Raw genomic sequence first — 14,792 nt, 5'->3', positions numbered from 1 at the left:
ATTCCATGGGCTGGGCAAATGATTTAGGGCACACCTTATTTATGGCATTTCATTGGCTAGAGTTCACTGGGGAAAAGGGTTTTATTGTTATTTTTGTTAATAAAAGAGGGGAAATAGCAGTAAGATTCACCATTTGGAGGTAAAAAGAACCAAGGAGGCAAAACTTTAACTTCATTACAGTGAATTCAGATTTCATTCTTTCTACTTCTGTACAAAACCACATCCGCCAGTCAGTCCCATTAGACATGAAGCTGCACTTGCTGCTGGTATTGGGCTTCAGCATCTGCATAGTTTGTCGGTTCATTTGGGCCACATGTTCACTAATTCCTCATAGGGGATTGCTTGGGATTCCCCACCGTGTTAAACAGTGATGGTCACTTTCCCTGCACGCAGCCAGACAGAGGCACAGGTGACTTCTTAGCTGGTGTTTGCTGCTTCCCATGCAGTGCATCTTGTGGTCTAAAGTTCAATTTTCTTACAGAAGGATCATATTCCAGCTCTCTTGGGAATGGCAACAGCTTATATGATCTTGAAACAGACGCCGAAAGCCAGAAACCAGCTGAAGCGGATTGCAAAAATGACTTGGAATCCTATTGAAGCCGAGGACCTGGAGAAGAGCTGGCTGCTGCTTGCTGATATTTATATTCAGTCAGCAAAATATGACATGGCAGAAGAATTACTAAAGCGCTGCCTGTGCCATAACCGTGTAGGTGACTGAGAACCAACCAGTTAACTGTGTTACGTAGACGTCCTGTAGTAGAGCAATGGGTCAGTTTCTGATGTTTCCCCAGTGTGCCTTGAACCTTAAATCTTTATTCTTACTGTAATCAGGAAATGAACATTATGATAAAGAAAGAAGCTGTGCTCCCTTGAAGGTAATGGGAAGATAGATTTATGCAGCTTCAAGTTTCAGCTGGTGATGCCCTACTTACAAGAAGTACTTTTGGAATGTCAAGCATTCGCCATGATTACCCATCTCATCCCAGAACTAATGAAAATTGCAGAGTATTAATTGTGGCCATCTGTCCCTCCCTTTAAGAAGTGTTTTTGATGAACTTACTGCAGCTGCATGTCATTTCCACATTATTAGAACCCACTATGCATAATATAGAGAGAGGCTTCCAATTCAATTTAATGCAAGTTCTTTAGGTATAAAATGGAAGATCTTCAAGTCTGTACACTGTAAGCCCTTTTTGCTTACATTTTGTTGTACAGACATAAAGAAGATGTCTTATTATGAACATTTTTTAAAGTTCAGATATGAATTAGTACTTGCTGAGAAATAATTGTATTTGACTTAGAAAGTTGAGGCTGTTTATATTCACAGACTCATACCAATTAGCTAAAAGTGTTAATCACAGTAAATCTGTTTTTTTATTCTCTATAAGCAAATTAGACTATAAGATGGCTCATTTGCTTTTTAAAAGAGAACTTATAATTACCTAGTAGTATTAAGATAATTTCTTAGGAATTAAAAGCCTACAATGCACCAGTCCTTTATCAATGGGTAGACTGCCTTAAATGACCAGTTTCATCAAATTTCACTTAAATTGACCTTGAAAACAAAATGCTCATTCATCTTTAAAAATCTAAACTACTGTGTAGTTGAACACTATATGCCTGGTCTGAGATTAAGCAACATTGACTAGAAATTAAATCTTTGACACAGATAGATCCCATCTGTTGTCAACACTGACCAGACAGCAACACCTTGTGTGATTAAACTTGATTGGTCCTTCGGAACATTCAGCCCTGTTGGTTTAGCATGTCTATTTCAAAGCCATGAGGCTCAGGAATCAAAGCTTAGGAACCTTGAGTTATATAATTTTAAAATGAAAATCACTGATATTTGGACGAAGAACGCATAAGACAACACTAGAGCATCTTGCCATTGCAGATGGCAGGAAAGCTATCAAAGACAGTGAGAGTCATGCCAGGCGCTCGGGAGCCACACTGAAGACAGGCCAACAGCCAGCGTTGGGACACCAAGTACCAAAGGGAATGAGAACTGCAATAGATTAAAATACATCCAATATGTTAAACCCATGACTACTTAAAAAGACAAAAGGGGAAATAGAATTAGTCAACACTGCAGTCTGCGAATAGACTGGCTTCTTCTGTCAGACGATAGGGAAGAATTCAGCACATGTCCTGGGGTTTCTGTATAAACTGTGCTGTTAAGTAGTCAGTCTTCAGTAAGGCATCTTGATGTAGAGATTTTTTTCCAAGAAATAACTAAGCAATAAGTATCACTGTTTTTTCAACATTGATGAGTTTATGAATGGACAGACTATTACAAAAAGGGAGAAAATCAAACATCCTGTGCTTTGTCATTGGAAGAAGAAAATGTGCGTGACAGAGATGGCGCTGGGATGAGACAGAACACACAGTAATTAAGATAAATACAACAGTGTACTTACTATATTTTCAATCAAGTGAAATGAAAAAAAGTAATACTGAAACATTAAGACTGTCTGCTGAGCTCTAGGACATCTGAGTGGTAAAGGGGGCTTTCCCAGGTTCATATTTGATCTGTGTTTTAACGGGAAATGGTTTTAGTGAAAATATAATGAAATGTCTTAGAATAGGGGAAAATGTTATAGCAAATTCTGTTAGCATAAAAAGGAAATATTCAGATTGAGCCTCTAAAACAGCAATTCTCAACCTGTGGGTTATGACCCCTTTGAGGGTCACATATCAGATATGCTACATATCAGATATTTACATTATGATTGATATCAGTAGCAAAATTACAGTTATGAAGTAGCAATGAAATAATTTTATAGTTGGGGGTCACTACAGCATGAGGAACTGTATTAAAGGGTCGCAGCATTAGGCAGGTTGAGAACCACTGTAAAAGGCAGGAATTATTAGTGATATCGGACTGTATTATAGAAATACTACAAAGATGCAGTCAACTAAACCTGTATGGAGATAAATGCTACTGTAAAGATTCTTTATGCTACTTTTGGTTAAGATAAAAGAGACAGAAGAGAAATTCTCTAGATCAAAACAGATGAGCTATTTCAAACCACTCACAATCTGGGACATGGATTGGATTCTCCATCTAACAAACTTTTTAAAACTTAAATTATGTTTCAACAACTTGAAATATGACTAGTGTCTGAATATATGGGTGATTTAGAAGTTGGTACATTCTGTGTGCCATGAGTTTGGGTGGTATTTAAGGAGGTCTTTATCTTTTAGAGAAGCATCCTAGCATTTATATGATTAAAATTATATAGCATCTGAGGATGTTTTTCTTGGTTATATGGAAGTGTAAGTGTGGAGAAGGAGCTGAATTAGTAGTTAACTTTTGAAGGAAAGTTATATACCCATATTAAGTCCATATATGTGTTTAAATTATTCACAATAAACTGGGTGCTTGTATATGAGTAAAATCCACATACCATTATATGTATTTCTGTAAAAAGAAATTCTGCTTCTGAAAGATTTGCACTGGCTCTTCGTATCAGTTATTCACTGTGTCCTGTACATACTTTGGTGATATATTCAAGTTTCAAAACCATCCCTTTATACACCATTTAGATGGGTTAATATGACTGGTGTGCATACACATCCCATAAAATTTTATTGATATTGAGATTAATCTGTTCATGTCTTCCATTTTCCCCTCAGTCTTGTTGCAAAGCTTATGAATATATGGGATACATTATGGAGAAAGAGCAAGCATATACAGATGCGGCCTTCAACTATGAGATGGCGTGGAAACACAGTAACCAGACAAATCCAGCAGTGGGTGAGTTCAGCAAACTGGGCCCAGGGTGTTCACAAGAAATGGTATATCATTTGTAAATCTTCTTTGAAATTCATTTTTAGGACAATATATATTATATATATAAATATAACCAAATTCCATTGTCAATGTTTTATTTTCATGATGAGTTATTACCTATAAATAGTTAAGTATAATTTCCTGAAGTCCCAGCTTGTCTTTGGTCACTTTCATCTAGACTAATCGTGCCTTTTTTTTTTTTTCCTCTCTCTTCACTCTACTATTTGGAAGATGGTAATGTGGTGGACAAAAAGTGTCCCATTGTCAAATAAATTATACACATGTTACATTACATCTTTTTACTGTTGATCTTCTAAAGCCTTTTAACATTCAAGTACAGTGTGGGGGTGTTTATAAAGGGCTACATTTCTATGAGCATCTGGAATATCATTAGTTGTGTCTGTAGACTCTTGCTTGAAGAATGTTAGTCCACAGTGTCTGAACAGTCGGGTGATATCAGTAGTGCACTCAATGACTAACCTCACTGGCGATGGGGGTCCTTCCACTGAGCTGAATCTGATTCGCTGAAGCAGTGCAGATCTGTCCTGTGATGCAATCTGGCTCCCTTCCCTCTTACAGAGGACGACCCTTCCGTGGGAACTTCCTCCTGAGGTGACCCTCAGGTACTTTCTGTTCTTCCTGAGAAGGTTGTCATCTTTTCCGTGTTTGACATGGTCCCTCGAAACCCCTAAGTAGACTTACCTACTCTTGAGTTTTCCTTCCTGGCCCACACTCAGGACAAATCTCTCTCACCTGCCAGTCCCACAGCCGTCAGACCCAACCAAGTAAACACAGAGACTTATATTGGTTACAAACTGTATGGCCGTGGCAGGCTTCTTGCTAACTGTTCTTACAGCTTAAATTAATCCATTTCCATTAATCTATACCTTGCCACGTGGCTCATGGCTTACCGGCATCTTCACATGCTGTTTGTCATCATGGCGGCTGGCAGTGTCTCTCTGACTCAGCCTTCCACTTCCCAGCTTTATTCTCCTCCTTGTCCCACCTATACTTCCTGCCTAGCCACTGGCCAATCAGTGATTTATTTATTGACCAATCAGCAACACACTTGCCATACAGATCATCCCACAGCAACTCTCCCTTAAAACATTGGTGGGATTTTCATAGTTGAGAGAGAGAGAGAGAGAGATGGAGAAAGAGTTTCTATGGCCACAAAGCATGAAAATTTACTTTATTTGCTATGTCCCTTCTGATCTGTGTAACTGCATGTGAATGTGTTTCTACATATGGTTTGGCTCATTCTAAGTATAAGGGCATTGATATTTGCATTAGATTAGGTGACTTCAAGTTATTAACTTAGCCTAAGATGGCACCAGTCTTTAACAGCTGTGTTACAATGTTTGACTTGCAGTCAGACAATCCTCCTTACACTCAATGCCATCTGTTTAACTTGGCCTTGACTTGTGTTTCTTTAGGATCTGTTAAATTACTGGATTGGACAAAGTGCAGGAACTAATGATTGTTTAGAAATTTTCATCCCCTAGTATTGTACATCATAGGAGATAGAGTCACCTTGTAATGTGGAAATTTTTTTAATACCCATAAAATATAAATAATTTTGATAATTTATTCCTCCAGAGTAAGATGTTTCCAATTTATTTATATACTCTGTTCCTTGGAAAGCTTCAGAAAACAGAGACTCCACCTCCCCAGCTTTTTCCTTCCATTATTGTAGTTTATACATGACCTTGGCGCCCCTCCCAGTGTTCCATCCATGGGTGGCCCTCTGACACTTTCAGTTACTGAGTTTCTCCTTTCAGACTGTCACTACATCCACTACTCCAATCTGACTGGCCAAATTAACAGTGCATTTCCCTTTCACTTGTCAAAAAACCCTTGAAGTTACATACTGTTTCCATCGAATTCAGAACCGGGTGCTGTCTCTGCAAATGGCACTAAAATAGACATGCCAGTCGTGTATTTAGAATCTACATGGAGTATAGATAGTTGGCTACCTTGTATAAATGTGCACAAGAACACGTTGAAAATGAAATACCATTTTAAACTAGAAGAACACTAAGAACGGAGAGCCAGTGAGGGGAGGATCCACTCACACCTGCACTAGACTGCTGGTTCACTCTCTTTCTCCTGCTTGCCCTATAATTGAGTGTGTACACTTTTGAGAGATGTAGTGTGCCTGTATTGCACATGTTCCTTGTGCTTCCTAGCCCTTTATTTCCTTTCTCATTTTGTTTTTGTTCAAGATAACCTTATTGACTTCTAACATTGAAGTTATGATTTTAGTCATATAGAGTTTGTTTTCCGGGAAAATTGCTATTATTTCTGTGGTACTCCAAAGTTTTTAAAAACATTTCATAATAAGATTACTATTTAATCATTAAGGTTGTTGCTAAGAGGGATGAGAGAGAAGTCTTAGCAGTTAGGAACACTGGCTGCACTTCCAGAGGTTCCAGGCTTTATCCCCAGCACCGACATGATGGCTCACATGTTCCAGGGGATCTGACTTCCTCTCTGGCCTTCACTGGAACCAGTCATACAAGTGGTGCACATCACCTATAGACATTAAAAAAATATATGATTTTACTACTATGAGAGGTTAAGAATTATTTCCCTAACAGTTAAGTAAACTGAAAAACCAAAAACTCAGGCAATGTGCCTATGAGTCCAAAGTTAGTCAACATCCATCTAGTCAGTGTTCTATTGCTGTGAAGAGACAGAATGACCACAACAACTCTTATAAAGGAAAACATTTAATTGGGTGGCTTCCAGTTTCAGAGGTTTAGTCCAGTATCATCATGGCAGGACATAGCAGCGTGCAGGCAGACATGGTGCTGGAGAAGGAGCTGAGCATTCTACATCTTGCAGGCAGCAGGAAGTGAAATGTCTCACTGGGCATAGCTTGAGTATATTGGAGACATCAAAGCCCTCACAGTGACACACTTCCTCCAACAAGAACACACTACTCCAACAAAGCCATACCTCCTAATAGTGCCACTCCCTTTAGGGGACCATTTTCTTTTAAATCACTATAGTCAGCAAACCAGAAGCCCACACTTCCACACTTCAAAGTTTTATATGGAAAAACCCAGCCCATGTGGGCAGGACTACTCTCTAGACAGGATGCCCTGAGAGGAATAAGAGGAAAAGAAGCAGAGAGCAAGTAAGCAAAGATGCATTTGTTCTTTCTTTGTTCTTGGGTATGGATGTGATATGACCAGCATATGACCAGCTGTGAGTTCTACCTTGCTTTCCTTGAACTGATGGACTATAACTGAACTGTAAGCCATATAAACCCTTTCTTCTCTTAAGTTGCTTTAGTCATGGTATTTTATCACAGCAACAGAGATGAAGCAACAACACAGTTCAATCATTAGAGCTCATGAGCAATGTTTTCATTTTCCCATTCCTGTTTGTAAGATGTAAAATTAAATGTCAATAATTATCCATTATTTTATATTAATTATATTTCATGAAATAGTCAAATGTTAAATAGCTATCCTATTTTTAGCTTTCTCTTCTTTAAGTTTTCATTAGTTCTTTGAGCAGTAATTTTTGACTATATTCACCCTGGCTCCAACTTCTCCCAGGTCTACCTCCTTTCCCTAGCCACCAAACTTTGTGTTCTCTCTCTCTCTCTCTCTCTCTCTCTCTCTCTCTCTCTCTCTCTCTCTCTCTCTCTCTCACCTATCAAGTCTAATTTGTGCTGCCCACATATTCATAATGTGTAGCCTTCCACTGAAGTGTGTCAACCTACCAATGGCAACACTCTTAAAGAAAACTGACTCTCTCTCTCCTAGCAGCTATCAGTTGCTAATGACTCCTCATTAATGTTAGGATTTGTGTGCGCCTTTCCCTCCATCTTGTGATTTGGTCCAGCTTGAGCTTCCACAGGGTTTGTGTATGCTATCATAACCACTGTGAGTTCATATGTACAGTGGCTCTGTTGTATACAGAGGACACTTGTTTCCTTGTATTTGTCATCTAGGTTTTTTTTTCTTTTGGAGTTACTAGCCAATGTGGTCTCATAGACACCTAAATATTACAGGATATTGATGTCACTGTTTTTCTCTGCTGAGTAGTATTCCATTGTGTATATGTACCAAATTTTACTTATCCATTCTTCAGTTGAAGGGCATCTAGGTTGTTTCCAGGTTTGGGCTATTACAAACAATGCTGATATGAACATAGCTGAGCAAGTGCTTTTGTGGTATGATTGAGCATTCCTTGGGTATATGCCCAAGAGTGGTATAGCTGGATCTTGGGGGAGATTGATTCCCAATTTTCTAAGAAAGCACCATATTGATTTCCAAAGTGGTTGTACAAGCTTGCATTCCCACCAGCAGTGGAGGAGAGTTCCCCTAGCTTCACATCCTCTCCAGCATAAGGTGTCTTCAGTGTTTTTGATCTTAGCCATTATGACAGGCATAAGGTGGTATCTCAGAGTTGTTTTGATTTGCATTTCCCTGATAATTAGGGATGTTGAGCAATTCCTTAAATGTCTTTCAGCCATTTGAGTTTCCTCTGTTGAGAATTCTCTGTTTAGTTCTATAGCCCATTTCTTAATTGGACTGTTGGGCATTTTGATGTCTACTTTCTTGAGTTCCTTATATATTCTGGATATCAGTCCTCTGTCAGATGTGGGGTTGGTAAAGACCTTTTCCCATTCTGTAGGCTGTCGCTTAGCCTTGTTGACTGTATCCTTTGCTCTACAAAAGCTTCTCAGTTTCAAGAGGTCCCATTGATTGATTGTTTCTCTCAGTGTCTGTGCTACTGGTGTTCTATTTAGGAAGTGATCTCCTATGCCAATGCATTCAACTACTTCCTATTTTCTCTTCTAGCAGGTTCAGAGTAGGTGGATTTATGTTGAGGTCTTTGATCCACTTGGACTTAAGTTTTGTGCACAGTGATAGATATGGATCTATTTGCAGCCTTCTACACGTTGATATCCAGTTATGCCAGCACCATTTGTTGAAGATGCTTTCTTTTTTTCCATTGTACACTTTTGGCTTCTTTGTCAAAAATTGTATGTTCATAGGTGTGAGGATTAATGTCAGGGTCTTCAATTAGATTCCATTGGTCCACATGTCAGTAATAAGATTATTCTGTAGTTTGATTGTGGTGGCTTTTATATACCTTTTCTCAAAAGCCATTGAATTGTCTCCTTAAAATGGGTGAGTCTTACTGCATGCAATTTATACCTCAATATTAAGTTGGAACACCCGTTGGCAACACTGCTTTCTTTCTCATTTTTAAAAATAGGAGCCAAAAAGAATAGCAAGATGCTATTTTTACCCAGATGTGAAGCCTGTGAGGTACAATAATGACTTTCCAGCAAGACATATCCATTGATGCAATAGTGGCACAATGTCATGGGAGTAACCACCATTTTCTAATTGGATTTAATTCCTGTTCCATAAGATGAAACCCATACTTGGCCCCATGGTTGGGCCAAGAATCTGTGGTTAGCATGTCATAGGCCCTAAAGGACAACCTATTAGAATTATTTTGCTAAATGGACAGAGTGTTAAACTGACTCCTAATGAATGACTTATTGCTCTCCCCATAGATTAATGCACTTCTGAACTCTCATCAGATAAGTTTCTACTTGCAGTCGATGGTGATTAACACAAAAACTCACAAATGACCAAGGTGCAGATAATAAGAGCATGGGAAATGCTCAGCTCCAAATGGGGCATCTGTGCTGCACCCTCTCCTCCCAAGACTTGGGGATCATTGTGAAAGAGGAAGTGGAAAGATTGTAATCTTAGTTTTCTTGTTCTTGGAATAGTCTTGTAGGAGAGCAATAGTCATTGTGAGTGTCTTAAAACTTCTAATTGACAACACTAGAAGAGTGGCATTTCTGTATGCATGATTGTGACAAGACTTGCTGTTCATTAATTAGACATCTGATGACTAATCTACCCACCTGTGTTGCTCTCTGATTTGCTGTCTTCTAAGCAAGGACTCTGAAGTGGTTTGGTTTCCTACGTGTCTTACCACTGATCTTAACATATGCAGTCATCCCACCTCCCACCCCAACCTGAAGAGAAAGTGTTTTTGATTCCCAGGCTAGGTCAGCTTAGGCCTTATCCTTTCATTTCAAACACCCCAACATCCTCTTCCTGTGGTTTAGGTTCCTGCTATGGCTTTCTTGGATTGGGTCTTGACTTGGATCTTTCTCTCATGGAATTTATCTCTGTTTAAAATTATTTATTTACTCATGCAATTGCTTAAATAAGGTACTTCCTCTCCTAATAGAAAGTTGACTACAGGAATCAGTTTCCCTAATAAGTAGTAAGTGAACCTATACTGTATAAATCAGTGGGTATGTTGTGTTTTACTGCCTTGTGATGAGTTTTTACTGTAACCTGAAGTCAATGAGACCTTTTTAGTAAGTTAAAGAAACCACATTGTGGAATGTCTCTCCCAACAGCTATTCACTGCAGTTTTTTTTCCAATTTTGTTCTTTTCTGCTTGCTCTTCTTAATTTCACTTTGCTTTATAATAGCATGTCACTTTTCTCTGTGCTAGTTTGGCCAATAGCCTCCCTTAGGGCTTCCCTAATAAGTCAACAACAGAGGAAGAAAAAAACACATACCACTGTATCACTTTTTTTTTTGTCTTAACAGGATACAAATTGGCATTTAATTACTTAAAAGCAAAACGATATGTGGATGCAATTGACATATGTCACCAGGTAAATGCTTAAATTACAATTTCTTTAAATAGTACAGGGGGAGGCTGGAGAGGTGGCTCAGCTCTTCAAGGCTAAGGCTCATAACTCAAAGTACAGATGGACAATTTTCTTTTACTCTCAAAATGTCATTGAATAGAAAGAAAGAGAAGATGCAGTCCTGTAGCTAGTTTATTAATTAAATTGTGGAGAAATTATCAGTGTTCAGTTCAAAATTTAGAAAATAAATTTATTTAAAAGAAGGATGTGTTTATAATTGGAGTTACAATAGTAAAGTGTTTGTGTCAATTTAAAGACATAGGCTAGCAGGGAAAACATGTTAAACAAAACCCAGTTTGGAAGGATTTGAAGGCCTGCAGAGATGACTCAGCAGTTAGGGAACATTTGCTGCTCATGCAGAGGACCAGAGCTTGGTTGCCAGCACTATGTACAGCTCTCAACCATCTCTAACTCCAGTTCCAGGGACTCCACCATCCTTTTCTGGCCTCTGCAGGTACCAGGCGCACATTTGAAAATAGTATTGGTTTCCCAGGTCATTATTTTAAGTGGAACTTTTTGTGAATTTATTTAAATCTATTTATTAGAGAATTTTGATTTATAAATTACAGATAAAAAATATTCCTTAATTTAGAAAATACTTCTGCATTTTATTCCATTAAAATCCCACAATTAAAATAACATATTTAAGCTCTTCCCAGGTTTAGAATTTCCACAGCTCCTTTGTACCTGCCATGTCCCAGTGGTCCTCCATGCAAGGTGGCAGTTCAGAATAAAGTCCTTATAGTTTTCTTATGTCCCTTAACATCAGATAGTTATGTTCCATCATTGTTGTAGTAAACATCTGGCTAGGAGATGCTGTTGACTGCCGACTCCTATAAGGCAGTGTTTCTCACCAAGGTATCTGTGGACACCACAGTAAGGCCATGCTTTAGAATCTCACTAAGGGTAAAAATGGACACTAAAGCCAGACTGTGCATTAGAATCGCTTGTGGAGTTCTATCTTTTTAAATGAATAGCTCCTCACTCTTAGACATAGTATTCCCGGGAATCTGAATGTTCCAAAATCAGTTCAGGAAAATCTGATGTATGCTCCCTGCTAATATCACTCTCCCAGGGTTTATTAGACATCACAAGTAGCTAAGTTACAGAAGTATTATAAGTTGCCCTCTAAATCATCTGTTTAGGAAGTGTGTATGGGATGTTTCCATATGTGGTTCCATGTTCTGATGCTCTTATTTGCTCATCTGTGAGTCACCACTTTACAGCTATGATTACCTTTGCAAACTGTTACAGTTACAGTGTTAATACGGTGGACGCTTGGCCGAAATGCCCATTTATAGTAAGAGTCAAATTTCCCTCGTTCTCAACAGTTCATTACAAGTTATTTTGACTTTCTTTCCCCAGGTTCTTGAAGCACATCCAGGTTACCCCAAAATCAGAAAGGATATTCTTGATAAGGCCCGTGCATCATTAAGACCTTGAAAATGATTGTGTTCGTTATTTCTTTAAACTGTTGAGCAGGAGACGGCAGGGTCCAACAGCCTTTGCAGTACGCACAGCTTCAGCTGACACTGTGTCACAGAAGCATGTCTCCTCTTCTCCAGCAGAGGATGCTGCTGTCCATGGACAAACACTGTGTCTGTGGTGTTGGCTGGTGGAGGGGCTGGTGAGAGCTGGCCTTGCTCTCTTCCATTAGGCGCAAATGACGTAGTTCTGTGAAAAAGGCTAGTTCATGTCTACAGAGGATATTTTTGTTAAAGTCTACATGATATATCTTTTCTAAAGAGTATAGATTTTCAACAAACCTATTTAAAGTCTCCGGTTACCTGTTAAATTTTTTATTATAGTTTGTGATATAATCTCATGTAATTTATGAAAAAAGAATAAGTATTTTAAATGGATATTTTAATAAAGATTTTGTGAATATCTGGTTGACATTTTTCTCAGAACTCTAAAGATATGTTGTTTTGCAAAATAAAGGTAATCTCACAGGGTACTCTGCAGTGTGACGTAAGAATATTGAAGGAATGGCATTTCTTAGAAAACCCTTTCCTGGGACACTATAAAAGTGGGTTTTGCCTCCTTTGTTCTGTTCGTACTTCCTACTCTCGAAGCTCGTGTGATCTTAGATGACGATCTTCTGAAACCTGTCTAAATGGGTAAGCCCTTACAGCAGTTTTTAAGCAGAAGCCACAGAAGTGAGTCTAATGTACCTAATGTATCCCAGACACTGGCCTGGTGAGGAAGGCTGAAAGCTACTTTCGGTCCTCAGAGACTCACAGAGCACAGACCGGGAGGGCAGCTGCCCGGGCGACAGCTCTCTTCCATAGCCAGCCTCAGCTTTTTTACACCAAAACACCCTAATCTTAACCAGCTCGGTCCTTAGCGTTCTTTTCAGTGTCTCATCTACATCTTTTTAAATTCTTTAGAAATATAATAGTCCTTGGTTTTATTTTCACTTGCAGTAAAATATTTTAATAATGTGTTTGTCTTTAAATTAGATTACTTTGAGGATCACATCTCCATGACTTCAGTGTCCCTTTACTACCAATTATGTGCTGTGAAATTTTAATTATTCTTCACCAAAATTGCAATTATAGCATTTCATAAAACTCTGATAACAACTGCTGAGAGAGAATTATTCTTCCCCAGTACTGAGACTCCTAATTGGCTATTCTGCCCCCCTCCACTTCCAAACTCTGCCTATTCTTTCCTTAACAAAGACTGAGCGTGTGCATGTGGTGACTTGAATGAGAAATATCCCCACCCCAGACTCATGTATTTGTCCACCTTTTCCCCCGGTTGCTAGTGCTGTTTGTGAACATTAGGAACCCTTTAGGAGTACAGCCCTGCTGGAGGAAGTGCCCCTGAGGGTGGGCGTTGGGGTTTGCAGTCCCTTGGGTGGTCTACTTTCATTATTGTTATCACTTTAGAAAAGCCATTGCCATATCGAGGCTCCATTTAATGCAACCACCCCACCATTCGGGCTCCTGCTGCCCTAGCTAAACTCTTCAGCATTGACTGCCCTAGATTTTTTTTTTTTTTTCTTCACTAACAGTTGACTTTCTGTGACATCTCTAAATCACAGGGAGGTGAAATTTAGAGCTCAGACTAGGCAGTTACCATTCCAATTTGCAACTTAAACAACTGTGGTACATTGAGTAGAAGTTTGTGCCTGCCTTCAGGATGGAGAAGAGTCCAATTTCCAAAAGGTAGAAGAAGCTCCATGGAGCCTGGATCTCAATACATGCCCTCAGGAAAAAGGAAATGTTGGGAAGTTTACTGTGCTTTGACTTTTAACAAGTCTAGTGTGATAAGTAGGGGTACCCTGGAGGAATAGCTTTCTTCCCCCAAAATCAACCCAGAGCAAGCCTGGGAGGGCCTTCCTGCACAAATGGTGGAGGAATTGAGGTTGAACTTTGGACTAGGGTTCACGTAGGTAAGAATCAAGAATCTGAAACGAAACACGCTACTTTGGGACCAAAGAAGATGAGTGATTTCAGACAGACTCACGTGGCACCGTTGGGGCTGATTGAACTCTGGGTAAATAATGCATGGCAAGGCAAGTGCTGTGCCTGTGCGTGGCCGGTAGATAAGGCAGCAGAAGTGAGAGTCTGTCCCCTGACCAACTGTCCTGTTCAGAGAGGCACCATTGGGAATACTCAAGGATGGGGGTGGGAGGGAGGCAGTATTACTCTTCTTTTTTCTTTTTGCTGTCAATGAACTGAAATTGTCCTCCATTAAAAAAAAAATTGGTCAAATGTATTCACATTTATGTAATGGTAGATTGCTATGTAGACATTAAATACATTCAAACACTCAGTAAATGTTATCCAAAGATATTTGTCAAAACTGTAAAAGCTGGAAAAGTATAATTGTTGAAGTTATATACCCATTTGCCAAAAAAATAAATAAAACCAGACTCATATATAATGGTCACTACATACACACAAAACTGAATATATATACATATATATGTATGTATATATATATATATATATATATTTACACTAAAAATAGGACATTTTAAATGTAATTTTCAGAGGACAACCTTTGCAAACTTCCTTTTCACTGTTCAAAGCTATTTTCTTGGCAAATATGATTAGGGGAAAAAAGGTGGCATTCAGTTCTTAAGTCAAATTTTTCTATTTGTTCCCACAAAATATATCCTCATTTCCTTTGATTGCCAGCGATCCCGAGCGAGAGGATAGAAAGGAGACTTCCAGAAAACGGCACTGGGTGCAGTAACAGCAGAGTGGCAGAACAGGGGAGCCCCTGAAGGATCACACAAAGAACTTCTCCCCCAAAGGGGCACAGAGC

At 39.0% G+C, this 14,792-nt stretch overlaps 1 protein-coding gene across 5 annotated transcripts in view; it reads left to right on the top strand.

Moving 5' to 3' along the window:
• Positions 1-12,398, top strand: part of Ttc21b (tetratricopeptide repeat domain 21B) — a 77,653-nt gene extending 65,255 nt beyond the window's left edge. For 4 of the 5 annotated variants that reach the window (XM_052726407.1, XM_052726406.1, XM_052726408.1 and 1 more), the window contains 4 exons: positions 482-706; positions 3,640-3,760; positions 10,408-10,475; positions 11,877-12,398. In XM_052726407.1, coding sequence (XP_052582367.1) covers positions 482-706; positions 3,640-3,760; positions 10,408-10,475; positions 11,877-11,954 — 492 coding nt within the window. In that variant the 3' untranslated portion in view covers positions 11,955-12,398. Of the gene's footprint in view, positions 1-481; positions 769-3,639; positions 3,761-10,407; positions 10,476-11,876 lie in introns of those variants that run through there. The other variant, XR_008215454.1, reaches the window with a different exon arrangement.
• Positions 12,399-14,792: the final 2,394 nt, after the last annotated feature.

This window comes from Peromyscus californicus, unplaced genomic scaffold (assembly GCF_007827085.1).
Source record: "Peromyscus californicus insignis strain IS unplaced genomic scaffold, ASM782708v3 Scaffold_7__1_contigs__length_154581171, whole genome shotgun sequence".
Lineage (NCBI taxonomy): Eukaryota > Metazoa > Chordata > Mammalia > Rodentia > Cricetidae > Peromyscus > Peromyscus californicus.
This window is presented reverse-complemented; position numbering and strand designations above follow the sequence as displayed.